Source organism: Neoarius graeffei, chromosome 7 (genome assembly GCF_027579695.1).
Source record: "Neoarius graeffei isolate fNeoGra1 chromosome 7, fNeoGra1.pri, whole genome shotgun sequence".
Classification (NCBI taxonomy): Eukaryota; Metazoa; Chordata; class Actinopteri; order Siluriformes; family Ariidae; genus Neoarius; species Neoarius graeffei.
Window position 1 is genome coordinate 65,602,253 of NC_083575.1, and position 20,397 is coordinate 65,622,649.

At 40.2% G+C, this 20,397-nt stretch overlaps 2 protein-coding genes across 3 annotated transcripts in view; one reads left to right on the forward strand and one right to left on the reverse strand.

The window, feature by feature from the left end:
* cpeb3 (cytoplasmic polyadenylation element binding protein 3) overlaps positions 1-3,727 on the reverse strand; it is a 96,262-nt gene extending 92,535 nt beyond the window's left edge. The window contains exon 1 of one of the 2 annotated variants that reach the window (XM_060926241.1): positions 3,655-3,727. In XM_060926241.1, coding sequence (XP_060782224.1) covers positions 3,655-3,712 — 58 coding nt within the window. In that variant the 5' untranslated portion in view covers positions 3,713-3,727. Of the gene's footprint in view, positions 1-2,982; positions 3,022-3,654 lie in introns of those variants that run through there. The other variant, XM_060926243.1, reaches the window with a different exon arrangement.
* A 110-nt stretch (positions 3,728-3,837) lies between these two features.
* marchf5 (membrane-associated ring finger (C3HC4) 5) overlaps positions 3,838-20,397 on the forward strand; it is a 92,925-nt gene continuing 76,365 nt past the window's right edge. Inside the window, exon 1 of the mRNA XM_060926244.1 lies at positions 3,838-4,272. Coding sequence (XP_060782227.1) covers positions 4,229-4,272 — 44 coding nt within the window. The 5' untranslated portion in view covers positions 3,838-4,228. The remainder of the gene's footprint in view (positions 4,273-20,397) is intronic.

The window sequence follows — 20,397 nt, forward strand, 5'->3', positions numbered from 1 at the left end:
TCGTTCCTTATCCTGTCCAACCTTGTCACTCCCATCGCAAACCTTAACATCCTCAACTCCGCCACCTCCAACTTTGCCTCCTGTCTCTTCGTTAAGGGCACGGTCTCCAATCCAGACATCACAGCTGGTCTCACTACTGTCTTATACATCTTACCTTTCACTTTTGCTGGGACTTTCCTATCACAAATGACTCCCGAACTCCTTCTCCAACTGCTCCACCCTGCCTGCATTCTTTCTCACCTCACTATCACAGCCCCCATTTTCCTGCACAGTTGACCCCAGGTACTTGAATTCACCAACTTTCTTTATGTCTACTCCTTGCATCTTCACTACACTCTCATCCACATTCCCATTGGGCCAGAAATAGAGACAAAAATAGGTCAAAATTGGGATATTTTGATCATCTTTCTCTAACTTGTTCAGAACTTGATATTTTTAATATTTGTATAGAAAAATCACACAACCCCCCCCCCCCCCCCCCAAAACACTGTTGTAGAGTAAAAAATAACTTTAGTAATCAAAAACAGCTTCAAAAACAAGACAACGGGTCTTGTCAATGAGAACCTGTCCATAAACATGAATTACTAATACTTGAAAACACAACGTGCACCAAGGGTCCATGTATTCCAAGTAACTGGGTACCATTTTTATGATGGTCTTTGGTATGACCCGACCGTGAATAGATCTCCCGATTGAGAGGCGGAAACACTAACCACAAGGCCAACTTGCGGTAATGTGCCATGTAAGGTACATAAAAGGTGGTGTTTATGATGAGTAGCGTATGTCATAAGGCACAGCGGTAAAAGATTTCATGACGTACGTGACTCGTCCAAGGGCACTGAAGGGGTTAAATAAGCAGGGCAGCACGGTGGTGTAGTGGTTAGCACTGTCGCCTCGCAGCAAGAAGGTCCTGGGTTCGAGCCCAGCAGCCAACAAGGCCCTTTCTGTGTGGAGTTTGCATGTTCTCCCCATGTCCGCATGGGTTTCCTCCGGTTTCCCCCACAGTCCAAAGACATGCAGGTTAGGCTAATTGGTGACTCTAAATTGACCGTAGGTGTGAATGTGAGTGGTTGTTTGTCTCTCTGTGTCAGCCCTGTGATAACCTGGTGACTTGTCCAGGGTGTACCCCGCCTCTCGCCCATAGTCAGCTGGGATAGGCTCCAGCTTGCCTGCGACCCTGTAGGACAGGATAAGCGGCTAGAGATAATGGATGGATTAAATAAGCAAAGCTTCACACATGATCTCAATAAATCATGTAAAGTATTAATCATTTCCTTGGATCGTGCTTTTGTTGCAGGGGAAAAAAATAAATCTGGTGATATCACTTAAAACATCCACAAATGACTCGTCATTTTCCAGGGTGTCTGTAGAAACAGGAACCAATGAGAGTAAAAGCACATGTATTTAATCTCATTTATTATTTACAGCATATGCTCCATATATTCACGCTTACACTGTATGCGTTTTCACAGCCGCTGTATCATGTTTTCTGCTCGCATCAACAGGGTAGTGGCGGTGCAATGGTTAGCACTGTTGCGTCAGGGCAAGCAGGTTCCAAGTTCAAACCTGCCAACCAACAGAGGCGTTTCCGTGTGGAGGTTGTATTTTCTCACCATACCTGCATGGGTTTCCTCTGGGTGCTCCTGTTTCCTCTTACAGTCCAAAGACTTGCAGATTTGGTCAACTGGCTACCCTACAATGCTCACGGGCACGAGTGTGAACGGCTGTCTGTTTCTCCGCGTTAGCCCTGCAATAGGCCGGTGACCGGTCCAGGGTGTACCCGTTCTCTTTGCCAGAGTCAGCTGGGATTGGCTCCAGCTCACCCACAACCCTCAGTAGGATAAGCTGAATGGATATTCGGGTCAACATATTTATTCAAACAAACATATTCCCATAGGCTCCTGACTTCTCAGACACCCTCTATTTAAAAAGCAAGAGATTATTTAATTGTAGTTTGGTTTAATGCAGATATCTGCAGCTAAGTTACCTTGTATGCTTGTCGATTCTAAGATCCTGACTGAGTTTTAATCAGATGTGACACTGGGGGGAAAAAAAAAATAAAACCATCTCTTGGGGTAATATCTGTCGAAGAGTTAGTGTTGTTGAAACGAATACTTGCCCCTTAATATGCATCTTGTACCTGGAAACACGGTTAAAGAGTCATTTAAAAGTTTTCAAGCTTACATAAACTTTAACCTTTTACATGATATACTAAATAAAAAGATACGAAAACATAGGTGTACGCTCATAGGTCCCACCTGAGTGAGAAGGATATGTAGCTTCGAGTTTAATATCTTTCCCTCCCCCGAGAGAAAATAATGAAGGGTTTTATTTTTATCTCATATGATACTGCTGCAGCAGATGGCTGACCAAAATAACCTGAAGCACTTGGCTCAGCCAAAATAGAAAAGTACGCTATCGATTATTATGTGATATTAATGTGTAGATTAAAATACGACTGTAAGAAGATCAAGTAGGTAGGCCAAGTAGTGCTCTATGCGACAATTTTAGATCTAGCCCAAGAGACACAAGGTGCACCGCTGACAGCACAGTGGACTTTAAATATGAGAAAAGGTTGATTTTTAACTTCTAGAAATGATTCACTTTTCATGTAATGTAAGGATGGACGAGGCAGCTGCATGCAGTTAATCCTTGGATTCACGTTGCTGCAGAAGAACCGCCCATTCAAGGTCAACAGAGTGATCAATACACCCAGGCAGAGGAAAGTATGGACTACAGCACACACTTTCTGAGCTACAAAAGTGCATGGCCTATGCGTCAAAGCTTCTGCCTCTCCAAATGTTTCATAGACACGTATATAGTTACTGTGGAAGGGGAAAGCCATGCATCCTGCTTCACTAATCCTGCACCGACACACAAACATATGCTACAAATACATGCATGCCTTTATTATTATTATGATGATGATGATGATCATCAGTACTACTACTGCGCTTGCAAACTACACAAAGCACACTTTACCTTGTCGTTCACCTTTTTTGGATTCTGTACACAGTATAAAGCTAGTTCTGTTTGCCTCGTCTGGCTAGGGATAACCACAAACCTAACTCTACCTTTCCACAGCGAGGTCGAGTCAGCAGTTGCCTCAACAGCTGATTGACTGCGACGCATGGACGGAGCACAGGAGCATGACGGGAAATGTAGTACCTCCTTTCTCTGTAACTTAACCAGAAGAGTAAACACAGACTACAACTTTTTTTTTTTTTAATTAAAGAAATACTATTAATAGCCACTCTCGGTATTATTATTGCCATAATGCATAAAAATACATGATGCCACAATTCAGTGTATGCATTTAAATCTAAATAGATGTTTAGTTCACGAATGGCTCATTATTCTAAACATAAAAGTGATGATAGCAAAATTACGACTCACTATCATTCAAAACGGATACTAAACCCATACAAAAAGCCTATTAAAACGCCATAGATTATTGAATATTTAACATTAGAGCTAGTCGAATGTTTTATATATATATATATATATATATATATATATATATAAATATATATATATATAAATTCATAGCGTCCTTGAATTTAAGACATAAATGATGAATGTGCATATTTGAATCTATAGATTACTCGAATAATGCTGCTAAAAAAAAAAAAAAAACCCTGACAAGTTTCTTACCGCAATACGAAGTGTTTTGTAGCCATATGTGTATCTTCATATCTCTTCTCTTTCCCATGTAGTCTCCAACTGGGGCCCGCCTGCTTTCTCTGGTGTTAAAAGATAACCCAAATTTGATGTTTTAGCGACATAAGATTAGACATTCAGACTACATATCCCAGAATACGTAGCGCGCCGGGCTTCTCTCACACGCCAGTGTTGTGATTCTGTTCGCGCATGCGCTGTGCGTCTCGTTGTTAGCGCGCAGTTAGGAGTCGTAAATGGAGTCAAGCGGTCACGCTGACGCGATAACGTGTGAGGTGTTAGTGTTATGGTGTGAGAACGCGATTTGTGAGCAGGAGAGTAGTGTTAGCGTGAGTTAAGAGGTTGTTGTGTAATAACTTAGCTTAGTGTTGTATCGCAGCTAGTTAGTTAGCTTGTCGCTAGCATAACTGCTACAGCGCAGTGAGGTGAGCTCGGGCTTGCCGTTCTCCTGAAGGCCTGGCTTTAGCTTAGCTTAGCTTCCGCTAATTAGCAAACAATTTGTAATAACTCTTGATTCCTGTGTGGTTTTGAAGGCCACAGAGCACAAGATATGGCCGACGAGAACGCCGTTGCGATGCAGCAAATGTTGGACAGGTAATAATAATTATTATTATTATAATAAATAATTTAGTTAATGTCGCCTGTTCGGCTAACGAAGTTAGCATGTTTCTGGCAACATCACAGTTAGCTAAAGCAGCGTTGAAGGACTTCTTTTTTTGTTTTGTTTTTTAAATACACATTTAAGTTAAATATCTATCTTCAGACAGATTGATTATAAGAATAATTAATCAGCTTAGCTGCTACTTTCAGTTTTATTAAGGCAACTATAGCCAAAGGTCTGATGCATGACCCTTATTTTCTGATGCATTTTCATAATTATTGGAATTTTGCTTATTAGGGCAATTCCATGTAAATGTCAACCTCACCATGCAAAAATAAAGCAACATGTAATACATCAAAACCACTCCCAGAGATATCACCTAGGCCTGTATTTTACAGATGTGAATAAGTTGAACCAATTTGTAACCAACCTAATATGTCACTGTCAGTCTTTCTTTCTTATAATGTAAAACCCAAGCTAAAATCAACTTTGATCATGTACAATTCTATATTATTCCCACAAGCCACAGAAATGTATGCTAAAATCCACAAAACAGCAAAACAATAGCCATCCTAAATATTATTTAAGAACTTTGATAGTTTTAGCTGATATTTAGAGAGTTTTTCAAAGGGTTATGGTGGTTAAATTGCTGATTTTCTAAACATATGCCATGTCTATTTCAGACGCGTCACATCCATAACGGAATTTCGTCACATCCATAACGCTGACTTTTCCTTCCAGAACTCTGCATGAAATACAAAATATTTTAAACAAAGATTTTTTTAATATTCACCTTGGACCCCTCTATCAAACAGATATCTCCATTTCGACATTAGGTTTACAATTTCAGAGTTTGATAAAAATGTACAGTCACCCAAGAAAAGTGATACTTTTTCTGTCACATCCATAACGCATCTTTTATTGGCATTTTCTGGCATGCCCTAGATGTACTATGGGAATTGTTCTTGTTCTATCACTTCTCCAGTATGGTACAGCCTTAAAATATGCAACACCTGTTTAAATACTGGGAGACAATAAAACATGCACTGGGTCATTTGTTGCCATTTTGAGTTCAAGTGTCACGTCCATAACGCTGGAATTGCTCATTAACTGGACTAGATATAATGGTCAGTGCAAAAGGTTACACACCCTTCAGAAAAACTGGACAAAAACGTGTAAGATTTTTACAGATGTTCATTATAGCACCCAAGAGTTGCCCCTGGGTGCTGAGAAAAATGTATTTTTTTTCCTCTTAAAGTCAAGGAAGTGTTCTCTTTTTTGTTTCCTTTTTTTTTCTTAGTTACTGGTCAAACTGGCACAATATAAATATTTCTACAGATGCAACTCAGCCTCTCGATTACACACACGTGCATGTGTATAAAAATTGGGCTCCACTCCAGCCTTTTATGAGAGATTTGATTTTGGGGGCCTTGTGCACCATCAAGCTAAAATTAATCCTCTTTAGTTTGAGCTTACTTTATTTTAGCAAGGAATTATTCAAAAGAGCTATTAGGACTCTCTTTAGCCTTTACTTCAACACGCGACTTGATTTACAATCGAATAGAGTCAAAGAGTCTCGGGACAACCAGCAGTGAAGGAATCCGAATTTCCCGTCTGTTTACGGTCAAGCCGGGAAGTCTGCACACCCCTTTCACCTTCTCGACGTTTTATTACGTTACAGACTTATTCTAAAACCCTCAAGGCTATTGATACTGTAGCCCCTGCTAGAATTAAGCTAATATCTGGAAAGAAAAAAAGCACCTTGGAGAAATGCTCCCTCTGTTAAAACTAAAAAAAAAAAAAAAATGTAGGAAGGCTGAACGCAAGTGGCGTAAAACTAAACTTCATATCCATTACCAAATCTATAAAACAAGTCTTCAACTCTACAATCAGGAACTGAAAAACTCTAGGCAATCTTTTTTTTTTTCCCCGATATCATCAAAAATGTTAATGACGCTTGCACTCTTCTTTTAAGTTGACAAAACCCCCTCCACAAATTGTCCCTGATCATCTGTCCACTGTCAAATGCAACGAATTTGCGACCTTTTTTAGTGATAAAATTAAAAACATTAGACTAACTATCAGTGCTTCTGCTTCAAAAAGAGATAAAGGCCAATTTATGCTGACAACCCAGTCCTCGCAGATGGTGTCTGCGAAGCCGCCCCCCCCCCCCCCCCCCCCCCCCCGCAGACGCTCTGCGCGCACCTCCCAAAAATTGTGACCACCGCAGACACCCTTGCAGACAAGAGGGCTCTGATTGTTCCACTCTACATCTGCTGTACACGCACTTCCGCTTCCCTACTTTCCCGGTTTGGTTTGTTTACACGACCGCCATTTTTAAAAACACGAGCGAAGATGGAGCAGCACGAAGAGTGGTTGATCGAGGAAGTACGTACATCTATACGACTCCAGTTCTAGTCATTATAAGTAACCGGAGGATAAACACTCCACTAACCACACCCACCAACTACTCCTAGCGACTTCGCGCCCCCTTGCGTTGTGGCGGTGAATATCGTGCACGCCTATTACTCCCCGCTCAACGATAAATTACAACTGTCTGCGAAAAGCTATCTGCAAAAGCCTTGTCGCAAGAGCATGCAGAGGCCCTAAGCCTCCTCTGCTATCATGGAAATGGTGCTCAACAAATATGATTCAGTTTAATGCTACTGACCATAAAATCTTAGAAGAAACTGTACAAGGCCTCAAGTCTACATCATGCTGCCTTGACATCCTACCAACAAGCTTTCTAAAAAATGTCTATAGCTGCCTGGTGTCCGATCTACTGCAAATTGTTAATACTTCTCTTCTTACAGGTACTTTTCCTGAATCTCTGAAAACTGCAGTAGTTAAGCCCCTACTAAAAAAGCCTAGCCTTGACCCCTCCATAATTAGCAATTACAGACCTATATCTAATCTTCCCTTTATAAGTAAAATACTCGAAAAAATTGTCTACAAACAACTAAACGATTTTTTAATCTCTAACAAGCTCCATGATCCTTTCCAGTCAGGCTTCCGACCCCATCACAGTACTGAAACCGCGCTAATTAAAGTCATAAATGATATTCGAATGAATACTGATTCAGGTAAGATCTCGATCCTAGTGCTACTCGACCTTAGTGCTGCTTTCGACACTGTTGACCATGACATCTTATTAGACAGATTAGAAAACTGGGTTGGCCTTTCAGGCACTGTCCTAGAGTGGTTCAGTTCCTATCTGAAAGACAGGAATTACTTTGTTTCCATTGGAAACTACTCTTCGGAACAAATTAACATGACTTGTGGGGTTCCCCAAGGTTCAATCTTGGGTCCTGTTTTATTTAACCTCTATATGCTTCCACTAGGCTTAATTATGCAAAAAAATAAAATAGCTTACCATAACTATGCAGACGACACTCAACTCTACATAGCCCTCTCATCAGACGACTATACCCCCATAGATACATTATGCCAGTGCATTGAGCCAATTAATGACTGGATGTGCCAAAACTTTCTTCAACTTAATAAAGACAAAACAGAGATAATTGTTTTTGATACAGAAGAAGAAAGGCGTAAGGTCATCGCTCATCTTCAATCCCTATCACTGCAGCCTAAAGATCAAGTAAAAAGTCTTGGCATTACTATTGACTCTGATCTGAACTTTAACGGCTACATTAAACTTATTAGAAAATCTGCCTTTTTTTCATCTAAAAAATATAGCAAGCCTTAGAGGCTTTGTCAAAACAAGACCTAGAGAAATTAATTCATGCTTTTATCTCTAGCAGGTTAGACTGCTGCAATAGCCTCTCTAAAGGTCTCCCTAAAAAAGTTGTTCAACAATTGCAGCTCATTCAGAATGCCGCTGCCAGAATCTTAACTAGAACAAAAAAAGTTGAACACATTACTCTTAAATCCCTACATTGACTTCCAGTATATTACAGAATAGACTTTAAAATCCTTCTAATAGTGTATAAATCGCTAAATGGTTTAGGCCCAAAATACATCACCGAAATGCTTCTTGAATACGAACCATCTAGACCCCTTAGGTCATCAGGGACTGGCCTGCTAATTGTTCCAAGGATCAAAACAAAACATGGTGCAGCCGCTTTCTGGTATCATGCCACCCTTAAGGCCAATTTATGCTGACAACCCAGTCCTCGCAGATGGCGTCTGCGTAGCCCCCCCACCTTCGCAGACGCTCTGCGCGCACCTCCCAAAAATTGTGACCACCGCAGAAGCCTCGCAGACAAGAGGGCTCTGATTGTTCCACTCTACATCCGCTGTACACGCACTTCCGTTTCCCTACTTTCCCAGTTTGTTTTGTTTTCACGACCGGCATTTTTAAAAACACGAGCGAAGATGGAACAGCACGAAGAGCGGTTGATCGAGGAAGTGCGTACATCTATACGACTCCAGTTCTAGTCATTATGAGTAACCGGAGGATAAACACTCCACTAACCACACCCACCAACTACTCCTAGCGATTTCGCGCCCCCTTGCGTTGTGGCGGTGAATAACATCGTGCACGCCTATTACTCCCCGCTCAACGATAAATTACAACTGTCTGCGAAAAGCTATCTACGAAAGCCTTGTCGCAAGAGCATGCAGAGGCCCTTAGCTGGAATAAACTCCCAGAAGACCTCAGATCTGCCCCCACCTTGTCCATTTTCAAAATCAAGCTAAAGACTTATGTTTACTTGTGCTTTTAACTGCTTTTAATTGTTTTTAACTGCTTTTAACCTATGCTCTTTATGAAACTTGTGCTATAAATATCTTGTCTTGTTCAATGATTGTTTTTGTAAAGCACCTTGAATTTACCTTGTGTATGAAAAGTGCTATATAAATAAACTTGACTTATTCTACAGTAGATTGAGTTCATTTTGTCATCACAAAATGGCCCATAATGACAAAGGGAAAGCAGGTTTTTAAAAAATATGCCATTTTACTTTACTGACAAAAATAGGTTATTTGGTTGATACACCTTTGGCAGCAATTACAGCTTCAGGGCATCTTGGGAAAGGAGCTATGAGCTTGGCACACTTGTTTCTGGACATTTTTGCCCATTCCTTTTGGCATATCTTTGCAAGCTCTGTCAGGTTGGATGGGGAGCATCGGTACACAGCCATTTTCAGATCCTTCCACAGATGTTCAATTGGATTCAGGTCTGGGCTCTGGCTGGGCCACTCAAGGACATTCGCAGACTTTCTCCGAAGCCACTCCTTTGTTCTTTTGGCGGTGTGTTTCGGGTCGTTGTCATGTTGGAAGGTAAAGCTTCGCCCAAGTCTGAGGTCCAGCGCGCTCTGGAGCAGGTTTTCTTTAAGGATCTGTGTACTTAGCTGCATTCATCTTTCCTTCTATCAGGACTAGTCGCCCCGTTCTCGCTGCTGAAAAACATCCCCACATCATGATGCTGCCACCGCCATGCTTCACTGTAGGGATGGCATTAGCCAGGTGATGAGCGGTGCCTGGTTTCCTCCAGACGTGACACTTGGTATTCAGGCCAAAAAGTTCAATTTTGGTTTCATCAGACCAGAGAATCTTGTTTCTCATGGTTTGAGAGTCCTTTAGGTGCCTTTTGGAAAACTCCAAGCCGGCTGTCATGTGCCTTTTTACTAAGGAGTGGTTTCCATCTGGCCACTCTACCATAAAGACCTGATTTGTGGAGTGCTGCCTGGATGATTGAGCTTCTGAAAGGTTCTCCCATCTCCACAAGGATACACTGGAGCTCTGTCAGAGTGACTCTTGGGTTCCTGCTCACCTCCCTGGCCAAGGCCTGTCTTCCCCGATTGCTCAGTTTGGCCGGGTGGCCAGGTCTAGGAGGATTCTTGGTGGTTCTAAACTACTTCCATTTACGAATGATTGTGGCCACTGTAAATCTTCTGTAATTTTTCTGTGCCTTTCTCCAGATCTGTGCCTCGACACAATCCTGTTTCTGAGATCTGCAGATAATTCCTTTGACCCCATGGCTTGGAGTTTGCTCTGACATGCACTGTCAACTGTGGGACCTTTTATATAGGCAGGTGTTGGCAATCCCCAATCACGTCCAATCAATTGAATTTACCACAGGTGGACTCCAATTAAGTTGTAGAAATGTCTCAAGCAGTATCAGTGGAAACAAAATGCACCTCAGCTCGCTTTTGGGTGTCCTGTCAAAGGGTGTGCACTAGGGTTGGGCGGTATCCAAATTTTGATACCTTTAAACTGTCTGTGTTTTCCCGGGGTATACGGTATTACAGAGAAAAAAATATTTTGTTTCGGCCTACTGTGTAACGTGCGCCTATGCCTCAAATGTACTATTTAAAAGCAGCATAGCGAATTGTGTGCATTGTGGTATGGATTAAGCAGCAAAGCGAATTTCGTGCATTGATGAATGGATTAAGAGATGTTTCAAAGCATCACGCAACTCTTCCTTCATCTTGAAAATAGCATTCAACTGTCGTTTACACGTCTGCGTTGAAACGCCATTTGCAGCGCACTTTCACCTACTCCATCAAAAAAAAAAGTACACGATGAGCAGGATCATACCCTTTCAAGCATGGGAAATAAAAAAAAGAAAAGAAAAAGAATCAACCAACACCCAAGTCCGTTTAGACTGCGCGATAAACCATATTCTTCAGCGCAAATGAGGCGAACCTAATTCAAATGTGTGATAGCTGCACAAGGCAAAATCATATGGGCCCACGTCATGCCATGGCGGGGAAATTAATAATCAAATGGCCTTACCTTGCTTAAAACGTTGTCTTGATCACATAACTCCTTACAATTATTCCACTTAAATCCATACGGTTTAACACACCCAACAAAGATAGCAAGCGCATTGCTAATTCCCACCAGAAACCTAACCGTTTACGCTACGATGTTTTCTTCCGTTTCTTCAGTAGATGACATTTCAAACGTTTATTACCCACATCCCAAATGTCATACGTTATATTATTTTACCTTGTTGTTACTCATGTAACCTACTCAAAACACAACTCATTGGAGAGATCTTGTGGAAGTGGAGTACCCCAGGCTATGGTGTGCCTTAGGGGACATATTAGATTTTTCGTTTGGTTTGAAACCAAAGTACTGCCACACTGCCGATGTTGTATTATTTTTTTTTTGCCACTAACTCGTTATCTTGACTTGCCATCTTTCAACCGCGGTCTCAGTCTCTTTTTTTTTTTTTTTTTTTTTAAGATAGGACAGTATAGAGAGACAGGAAATGAGCGGGGGAGAGAGAGATGGGATCGGGAAATAACCTCGGGTCGGAATCGAACCCGGGTCCCCGGATTTATGGTACGGTGCCTTAGCCATCTGAGCCATGACACCCCCGGTCTCAGTCACGCAGGGTTGCCATGGTAACGACATAAACAACCCTGCACGCGATGAGAACTTCTTTAGGAAATTGATAGAATTAGTGAAAATACGATCACACAGTTATTCAGGATGATCTTCAATTTATTATTTTATATTATGACCTCATGTACTCCATATTTTTTTTTTTTGAACTTTAATTTTTTATTAAACAACACAGTACAGAACATGAAATTCCTTGACAAGACTATATAATAAGCCTAGCAGTGTAAATAACAAACATATTTGACCCTGCAGCATTCAGAGAGCAAAAAAAAACAAAAACATCAAGGCACATAATTTGGGTTTTCTCTCAAGTAAAGAGGTAATCTACTACAGGTGACCATCTCCTCAAAAAGACATCAGACCTCAATTGTAGTTGAGCAGACAAAGCCTCCATTTCATACACCTCCCTCAGCTTCTGTTTCCACTGAGTCACTGTAGGTGGCTGTGGTTTCCTCCAATTTAATGTCACTATTTTTCTTGCTGTCATCAATAGTATATGCAACAAATACTGTTGGTCTTTAGTGTACATGTTTTCAGGAGTCCGATCGAGTAGGAATTGACTTGGGTTAAATGATAAGTCAATGTCCAAAATTTTATCTATCTCATTCTTTATGCCCTGCCAGAAAAAAATGATCTCTGGGCAATCCCAGAATATATGTGAATGGTCTCCGACCTTTCCACACTCCCTCCAGCAGTTCATTACATCAGGATCATTTATAAATGTTGAAACCACCAGGGGTGTCTTAAAGAATCTTGTCTTCATCTTCCAATCAAACTCCTTCCACATGTTACTATTAATGCCCTTGTGACATCTCATACATATTTTTTCCCATTCATCGTCCTCAATCACGATGTTTAGTTCTAGCTCCCATTTCCTTTTAATGTAAAAAGTATTACCTGGTATGTCCAACATCAAGTTTCGATAAATATGAGAGACATGATTTTTGGTAGGTGACTTATGTTTGATTATATTAATGAAGTATTTTTCCATGTTTGTTGGAGTATTTTTAATTGTATTCCAATCTTTATGGTTCATAATGTAATGCCTAATCTGAAAATACCTAAACATATCAGTTTGGGCTAATAAGAATTTATCCTGGAAATATGAAAATGGCTGTAAAATATTATCACAAAATAATTGATCAATAATCTTTAAGTCTATTTGTGCCCATCTCTTAAAAGTGATATCAGTAATTGAAGGTGGAAATTCTGGGTTTCCAACTATTTGCATGGCCCTCGAAAGGGCATCTGTCCCCCTAATTCTCTTTTGAACTGTCAACCACACATTTAAAGTGTGTTTCACCCATATATTCTTAATTGTTACCTTCTTTTGAGACTGCTTACTAAGGAAAGCCAAAACAGATAAAGGTATGCCTGGTAGTGAATTTTGTTCTATATCAACCCATCCTGTCTCTGTGTCCATACTAATCCAGGCTACTATCGCATTTAATTGCGCTGCCCAGTAGTAGTGTTTTATATTAGGGAGGCCAAGGCCACCCCTATCCTTCCCGAGAGTAAGTGTTTTAAGTCTCACTCTTGGTCTCCTATTCTGCCATATAAATTTAGATATAAGCCTGTCTAACATATTAAAAGCTGATGTCGGAATCCTGATTGGAAGAGACTGAAACAAGAATAAAAGTCTTGGCAGGAGACTCATTTGAACAGCCTCCACCCTACCCAGTAGAGACAGGGGCAGCACATCCCACCTCACCAGATCATCTCTCATTGTGTCAAATATTTTTTTATAATTTGCCTGATACAATCGTGTTATTTGGGGAGTGAGTGTGACCCCTAGATATTTAAAGCCCTGTTTAGATTGACGAAAGGACACTGTATCATCCAGCTGGCTAGGCCAAGTCCCAGAGATCATCATTGCTTCCGACTTGGAGCAGTTTATTTTATAACCAGACACTTGACTATATTCACTGAGATTTTGTAAAAGAGACGGAATTGAGGTGATAGGGTTTTCAATAAATAATAATAGATCATCAGCATATAAAGCTATCTTATGTTGATTACCACCCTCATCTCTTATTCCTTGTATATGGGGATTACTTCTAATTAATTCGGCTAAGGGTTCGATACTAAGAGCGAATAGTACTGGTGAGAGTGAGTCCCCTTGCCTAGTCCCCCTTCCCAGCTCAAAAAATTCAGAACATTGGCCATTAACTCTAACTCTCGATCTCGGGTTCGTATAGAACACTTTAATCCAGCTAAGAAATGTTTGATTAAAACCCATGTGTGTCAGTGTCTGTTCTAAAAATGTCCAATCCAACCTATCAAAAGCTTTCTCAGCATCTAAGCTGAGAAGCATTGATGGAATTTCTCTGTCAGCAGCAATACTTTGTAGATTTAGAGCTCTTCTTACATTATTGGTGCCCTGGCGTCCGGTAATGAACCCTGTTTGATCTGGCTTAATTAGTTTCTTAATATATCTTTGTATTCTGTTAGCCAGGATATAGGTCAAGATTTTTAGATCCTGACAGAGCAAACTTATAGGCCGATAGCTCATACATTGAGTGGGGTCTTTCCCCTCTTTATGTATAACAGTAATAATTGCCTCTGACCAGGATTTTGGGGGATCTCCTTTGTCCAGTGCATAATTATATACCTGACATAGGATTGGAGCTAACTCATTAACAAAAATTTTATAGTATTCCCCCGGGAAGCCGTCTACCCCTGGAGATCTATTATTCTTTAACCTTTTAATATTTGCTATTATTTCCTCTGCAGCTATGGGTGAACACAGCATCTGGGCCTCCTCATGTGATAGTTTGTTCAAATTGATTAAATGAAAAAGATTTGATATCTTCTCATTTCTTCCTGCTAATTCCTGTCCTTGGTATAGCTTTTTATAATATGAAGCAAATGAATCTGCTATTTCGTTTGGCATAGATGTGGGTCTATTAGTATCAGGGTGTTTATGTACTCCATATTTATTTAGATATTATATATATTTTTAAAATGACGGTAATGAGACCGATACCGTTGGTACTTTTGGATACCTCGGGATACCTTCTTACCGTAATACCGCCCAACCCTAGTGTGCACACTTGTGTACATATCTTTTACATTTTGATTTTTAACAAATTAGCACAAATGTCTAAAAAGCTGCTTTCACTTTGTCATTATGGGCTATTTTGTGACAAAAAAACTCTCAATCTATTGTGGAATAAGTCTGTAACGTAATAAAATGTGGTGGAGGTGAAAGGGGTGTGCAGACTTTCCGGCTTGACAATACAAACCGAACACAAAATGACGGTGTTTTACATCATACCGTTAGTCAGTCACGGGGACTCAAGATGTCATGCCCCCTGAAACATGGCTCCCTTCAATTGCTTGCCAGCTAACATCACTTTCACTTTTTTTTTTTAAACCGATCCCTGTATTATTGATGTGGTCAGGGACGATAGGGGCTCTGAGTGTGCCTACCCCATGGCTGTTTCAGCCCTTAAATCATCTTCAGTGCTTGAAGAAGCTCGCCTAAAAAAAACTTCTTCAGCTTAGACTGCACCATTGTTTGGTTCTCGCAGAGATAATTACATCACCACGCCAGGCCGATTAAGACGCACTGATATTGGTCAAAAGCTTGGTGCTCTTTTGGTCATTGTGTGTCGTCGATTTTTTTTTTTTTTTTGGTCACAAGCACGTGCTCATTGTTTACACTCTGACTTCCTGCCGTCTTTTCATTGCGGTTGGATTTCAGCAAACATGGGAGTTTGTGGAGGGATTTCTAGAAAAGATGACCTCTGATAATGACGACAAATACATTAGTCACTGTGATGACTGCTAGTAATTTTCTTTTTGTCACTAATGGATTATGTTCATCAATAACTAGCGTGACTAGCGTCAGCGGGAACCCTTGAGTATCTAATATAAACTGCAAAACCGTGCTATTTGTGAGAGTTAATACTTTTTTTTTTTTTTTTTAAAGTGAACTTAGGTAAACTATATATTTTTTGAAAGGGTGTGCAAACCTTTGCACTCAGATGTATGTACTTGCTGTGTACAAGGTTTTGCAGAGTAGGTAATAAGCAATGAAAAAACTTGTTAGGGTATGTTAAATAGTGGAAGCTATCAAAATATCAGTTCAGAAGCTTGTATATACATTGCTCCAGATGTTCTGCATGTTATGAGTGAGTTCATGTCCTCTGGATCTTCCTCGGAGTGATATTAGAGCCTCCCCCCCTCCCCCACATCTGTTCTAATTTTGTCATATGTCATCTTTAAATCAGCACGGTCATGGGAAAACTGGTGTCTCTTGTTTTAGAAGTTCCTCTCAGGAGCCACGCTGAATGCAAATTACAGGCACATCTTTAGATTTTAATTTTAAAATAGTGCATAAATTGAGTATAAGAATGGAGGTGATTATAGGAAATCGCATATTGATTGGCTGAGGAATTTGGGTTCTGTCTCGATAATCACCTCGAGCGACTCTGCAAAATGGCTGCTAATTGCTTTGTCACCGTAAGTGAGGAAGAATTTCAAATTATGAAAAAAAATGCTGTTCCGAAAAGCACTAAAGATGCTACAAAGTTTGGTCTAAAGCTATTCAAAGGTAAGGTGGAATTGCGATTTATTTTCTGCATTTCAAAGCAAAGTATTTTATGTGAGTCAGTATTTTAAGTGATGAGCATTCAATTTTCATGCTGCTTTTGAAGATTGAAATTTTTTGAATACAATTTTCTCATCTCATCTCATTATCTCTAGCCGCTTTATCCTTCTACAGGGTGCGACCCTGAATACAATTTTATTTTTTTTAAATTAATCGCCTGTGTATTTATACTAAAACAATTATCTGCCTCGGGCTCAGTGAATCTCAGTGAATTTGACTTTGTCTCGGTTATTATTCACCAATATTCTTGTCACCTTCAGTAAATAATCAAGCCATATTAACACTTGGCTGTATGTTTTTGTCTGAAAAGTAAAATTGCACTAAAAATTAGTTTTTTCTAATGCATGCTCAGCTCCATTTTACAGTTTTTATTTATTTATTGTTTTTTTCAACCACCAAATATGTTTAAATGAGACATGTTAGGATCATTTTGAATAGGGTGTAACACGGTAATATAAAAGTGTAAATTAACACAAAGAAGCAGATGTTTACCAGTAAGATGAGGCTTAAATGCTGCACGTCCTATTTTCTGAAGTTATTTTCAATCTGCACACGTGCACACCAGTTATTATAGTTTTGAACTTTTCATTAGTTTGTTTATATATATAAAATTTATTTATTAGATTTACAAGTGTAGAAGTAGTTTATTTTGAGGAATTGACTAGTTTTTTAGATTTACTCTGTTTTAGTTTTTCAGGTATTGTACAGCCGTAGCTATTCCATGATAACTTCATCGGACACAAGCTGTTTGTTTAGCTGTTAAGCCAGTATCTCACTGGGCTGCAACAGCTTGTGACAAATTGCGAACGTCATTCGCGAGAGAGTTTCAAAAGTGTCTTGAAACATTCGCGGGGCTTCTCAATTTCCTTGCATGAGTCGCAAAGTGTTGCTCCTTCGTCGCTGAAATTTTGAACATGCTCAAAAAATTAGCGCGACAAAATTTCTCTCAAAATAGCCGCAAACGCATCGCTGGTGTCGTAAAGCCGTCACAAACCCTTCTCAAGTCAGTTTCCGTGAGACAGGAAGTGCGAGTGTATCTCACTGGGCTGCGACAGCCTGCGACTAATTGGAGAGACAACAATTGCGATAAAATATGCGAATATCAATTCGGTGTGATTCCAAGTGAAAATTGTCGCTAATTCGCCTATTTTATCGCAATTGTTGTGTCTCCAACTAGTCGCAGGCTGTCACAGCCCAGTGAGATTACTACCCTTACTTGTGTTGTCGACTACATGGAAAATGCAGCAAGTGTCTTAATTCGGTCATAGGGGGCAGCCATGGCCTGAAGGTTAGAGAAGTAGCCTTGGACCCAAAGGGTCACCGATTCGATTCGCGGGACTGGCAGGAAATATATGAGGGGAGTTGAGTGAATGAACTGCACTTCCTCTTCCTTCTGTATCATGGCTGAAGTGCCCTTGAGCAAGGCATCGAACCCCCAACTGGGCACTGTAGCATAGCTGAGTATGTGTGTGCGCACATTGCTCACTTGTGTGTACGGGTTTTTTTTTTTTTTTTTTTTTTACTGCTTCAGATGGGTTAAGTGCAGAGGAGAAATTTTGCTGTGCTTGGGTGTACATGAGACAAAGGGTTCGGATAATTCCAGAATAATGCTTAGCATTATATTCGACAGTGGGGGTTTGTCAGGGCTCGACATTAACAGTAGTCCAACCGTCTGGGACAATGAAATGTTTGGTCTGGACAAGTTATGTCCGCATCCGACTGTCCAACGGGATAAGTTGAATATTTATTGAAAATCACCATTTTTATAGCAGTTATTCAAGAGTTACATCAATAGTTCTAACCAGACTAGTCCAGTCCCCTCAGTGATCCGGTTGTGTTATTGTTTATGAAATTCCGAGGAAGCAGAATACAGCAGGTGCGTGTGTTTGTTTGTTTGTTTGTTTGTTTTAAAACACACACCCCACGGCGTAGTATCTAATGTCTGTGGTGAAGCTTCATTTCATTCAGACATTTTTCTTTTGTATGGTTCACATTAGCCATCACAAAGGTTGTAAATTTATTTCATAGGAATTTTATGACAGTGCCAAACTCGCTTATGGTTTTTCATTCACAACGTGATTGTCACCCTTATCATGTCCAACTTGTTTTCTTTCGGTTTCATTTCATCGAAAGAAAGTGAAAAAGGCAACCATTCCAAAAAGATAAAAGGAGAAACAGAAGCCAAACAGTCATATGAAAAAAAAAGGGGACACGAGTTCCTTCAAGAGTGGCTCACTGACTGACTGGCTGCAGTATGATGGAAATGAGAACAAAATGTACTGTATACCTTGCAGAACCTATGCAGCGGGAGGTGCCTCGTTGGCCACAGGATCGGACATTTTTAGAATTGATTCTCATAGGAGTCACAAAGTTGGTACAACACGTACATTCTTACAAAAAAACACCAGATAGAACGGTTGAAGGTGAAGGAACGTGATGCAACTGTGGTTGTGTCATAGACTGGTGGCATGATTGTGTCCACAGGATGTTATGGTCAGGACGATGAGATAAGAAGACCTTTTATTTTCCCCATTGTGGGATATTTCCTGTTTGCAGCAGCACAGTAGATAGCAGCAGAAGACTTATCAAGCCACACAAGTTAAATTAAAAAAAAATATAAAAAAAAGTGGAAAATCTTGCTGCTTATCCGACTGGACAAGCGGATTAAAGAGTTAGTGTCGAGCCCTGTATGTGATCCCTCTGAAGGTGTCAAACAGGAGTGTTGGTGAACGTGTTTCTCGTGTTTATTGTCAGCATGAAAGAAATGTTTGCTCAACTAAATGAAACTGCATGTTATGACTGGTCCGACTATCGTGTGTTTTATCGTAGGTCTCTGATTGAGAATTCTCCTTTGTTCCTTACACACACACACACACACGAAGAGCTCTTTTCCAAAATGCAATAAATGCCGAATAAAAAAAAAAAAATTCATTGCGCTATTCTACTGTGTACTAAGCATATTCACTGCTCCATTAATGTTTCATGGCAAATCGCTATATTTCCTTGTTTATATGTGCTGCAAATTGTAGTTTCTCTCCAAAACGCGATAGGTGCTACACCTGTTTTTTGGCTGAGTGCGACATTTCCTCTAGACCAATCAGAGTTCGGTCAGCATTCTACACCATCCCGCATGGCGGCGTCCTGAAGCGAGGAGTTTTGTTTGCTTGTGTAGCTTCTTGAGCACAAATAACTTTTGCAAATGGTGGTTGTGAATACTTTTGATGGTTCTGAAGAACCTGTAAGACCTACACCAGGTGGTAGAAGACATCGTTTAAACAAAGATAACCATGAACGAGAGCAAACATAAATGAATGTTATTTAAGTGTTTATATAATTTATTTGATTTTATTATAAATTGTATGATGAAAGTTCCTGATATTATATATCTATAGCATGTTCTCTTGTTTTAAAAACAAAGAAAAAATGAATGGATTTATAGCATTTTGAAAAAAAATATACAATTAACTTTGGATTTATAATCAATAACATTGTTAGATTTGTCAATTATTGTTGAAAATGTTCAGACTGAACTACCTATCTATTATAACAGGATAAATTAAATATTTGCAAAATTTATGGGTCTGGGTAAATGTCATTTTTCTGAAAACAATCAAAATGGATTTATAGCATTTTGGAACAGTGTTTTCCCCATTAAAAAAAAAATTAAAGCCCTAAATTCTGGCATGACAATACATGGACAATTGAGCGCCAAAGGTGTGAAGTGAAACTAGGGGGGTGCGGGGGCATGCCCCCCCCGGGAAATTTTTTGAAAATAGATGCTCTCGGGTGCATTTTCAGGGTCTCTGATGCCCCTTTTCCACCAAATCAGTTCCAGGGCTGGTTCGGGGCCAGTGCTTAGTTTGGAACCGGGTTTTCTGTTTCCACTGACAAAGAACTGGCTCTGGGGCCAGAAAAACCAGTTCCAGGCTAGCACCAACTCTCTGCTGGGCCAGAGGAAAGAACCGCTTACGTCAGCGGGGGGGCGGAGTTGTTAAGACGGACAACAATAAGACCGCGAAAGATCGCCATTTTTAAGCGACGAGAAGCCGCAGCTGTACAAACGCGAAGTCATCCATTATTATTATTGTTGCTGCTTCTTCCGTCTTGTTTTTGCTTTGATATTCGCGCCAAGGTTTATTCAAACGTAGCAACGTAACTGACGTATACAGCGACGTAACGATGTAAC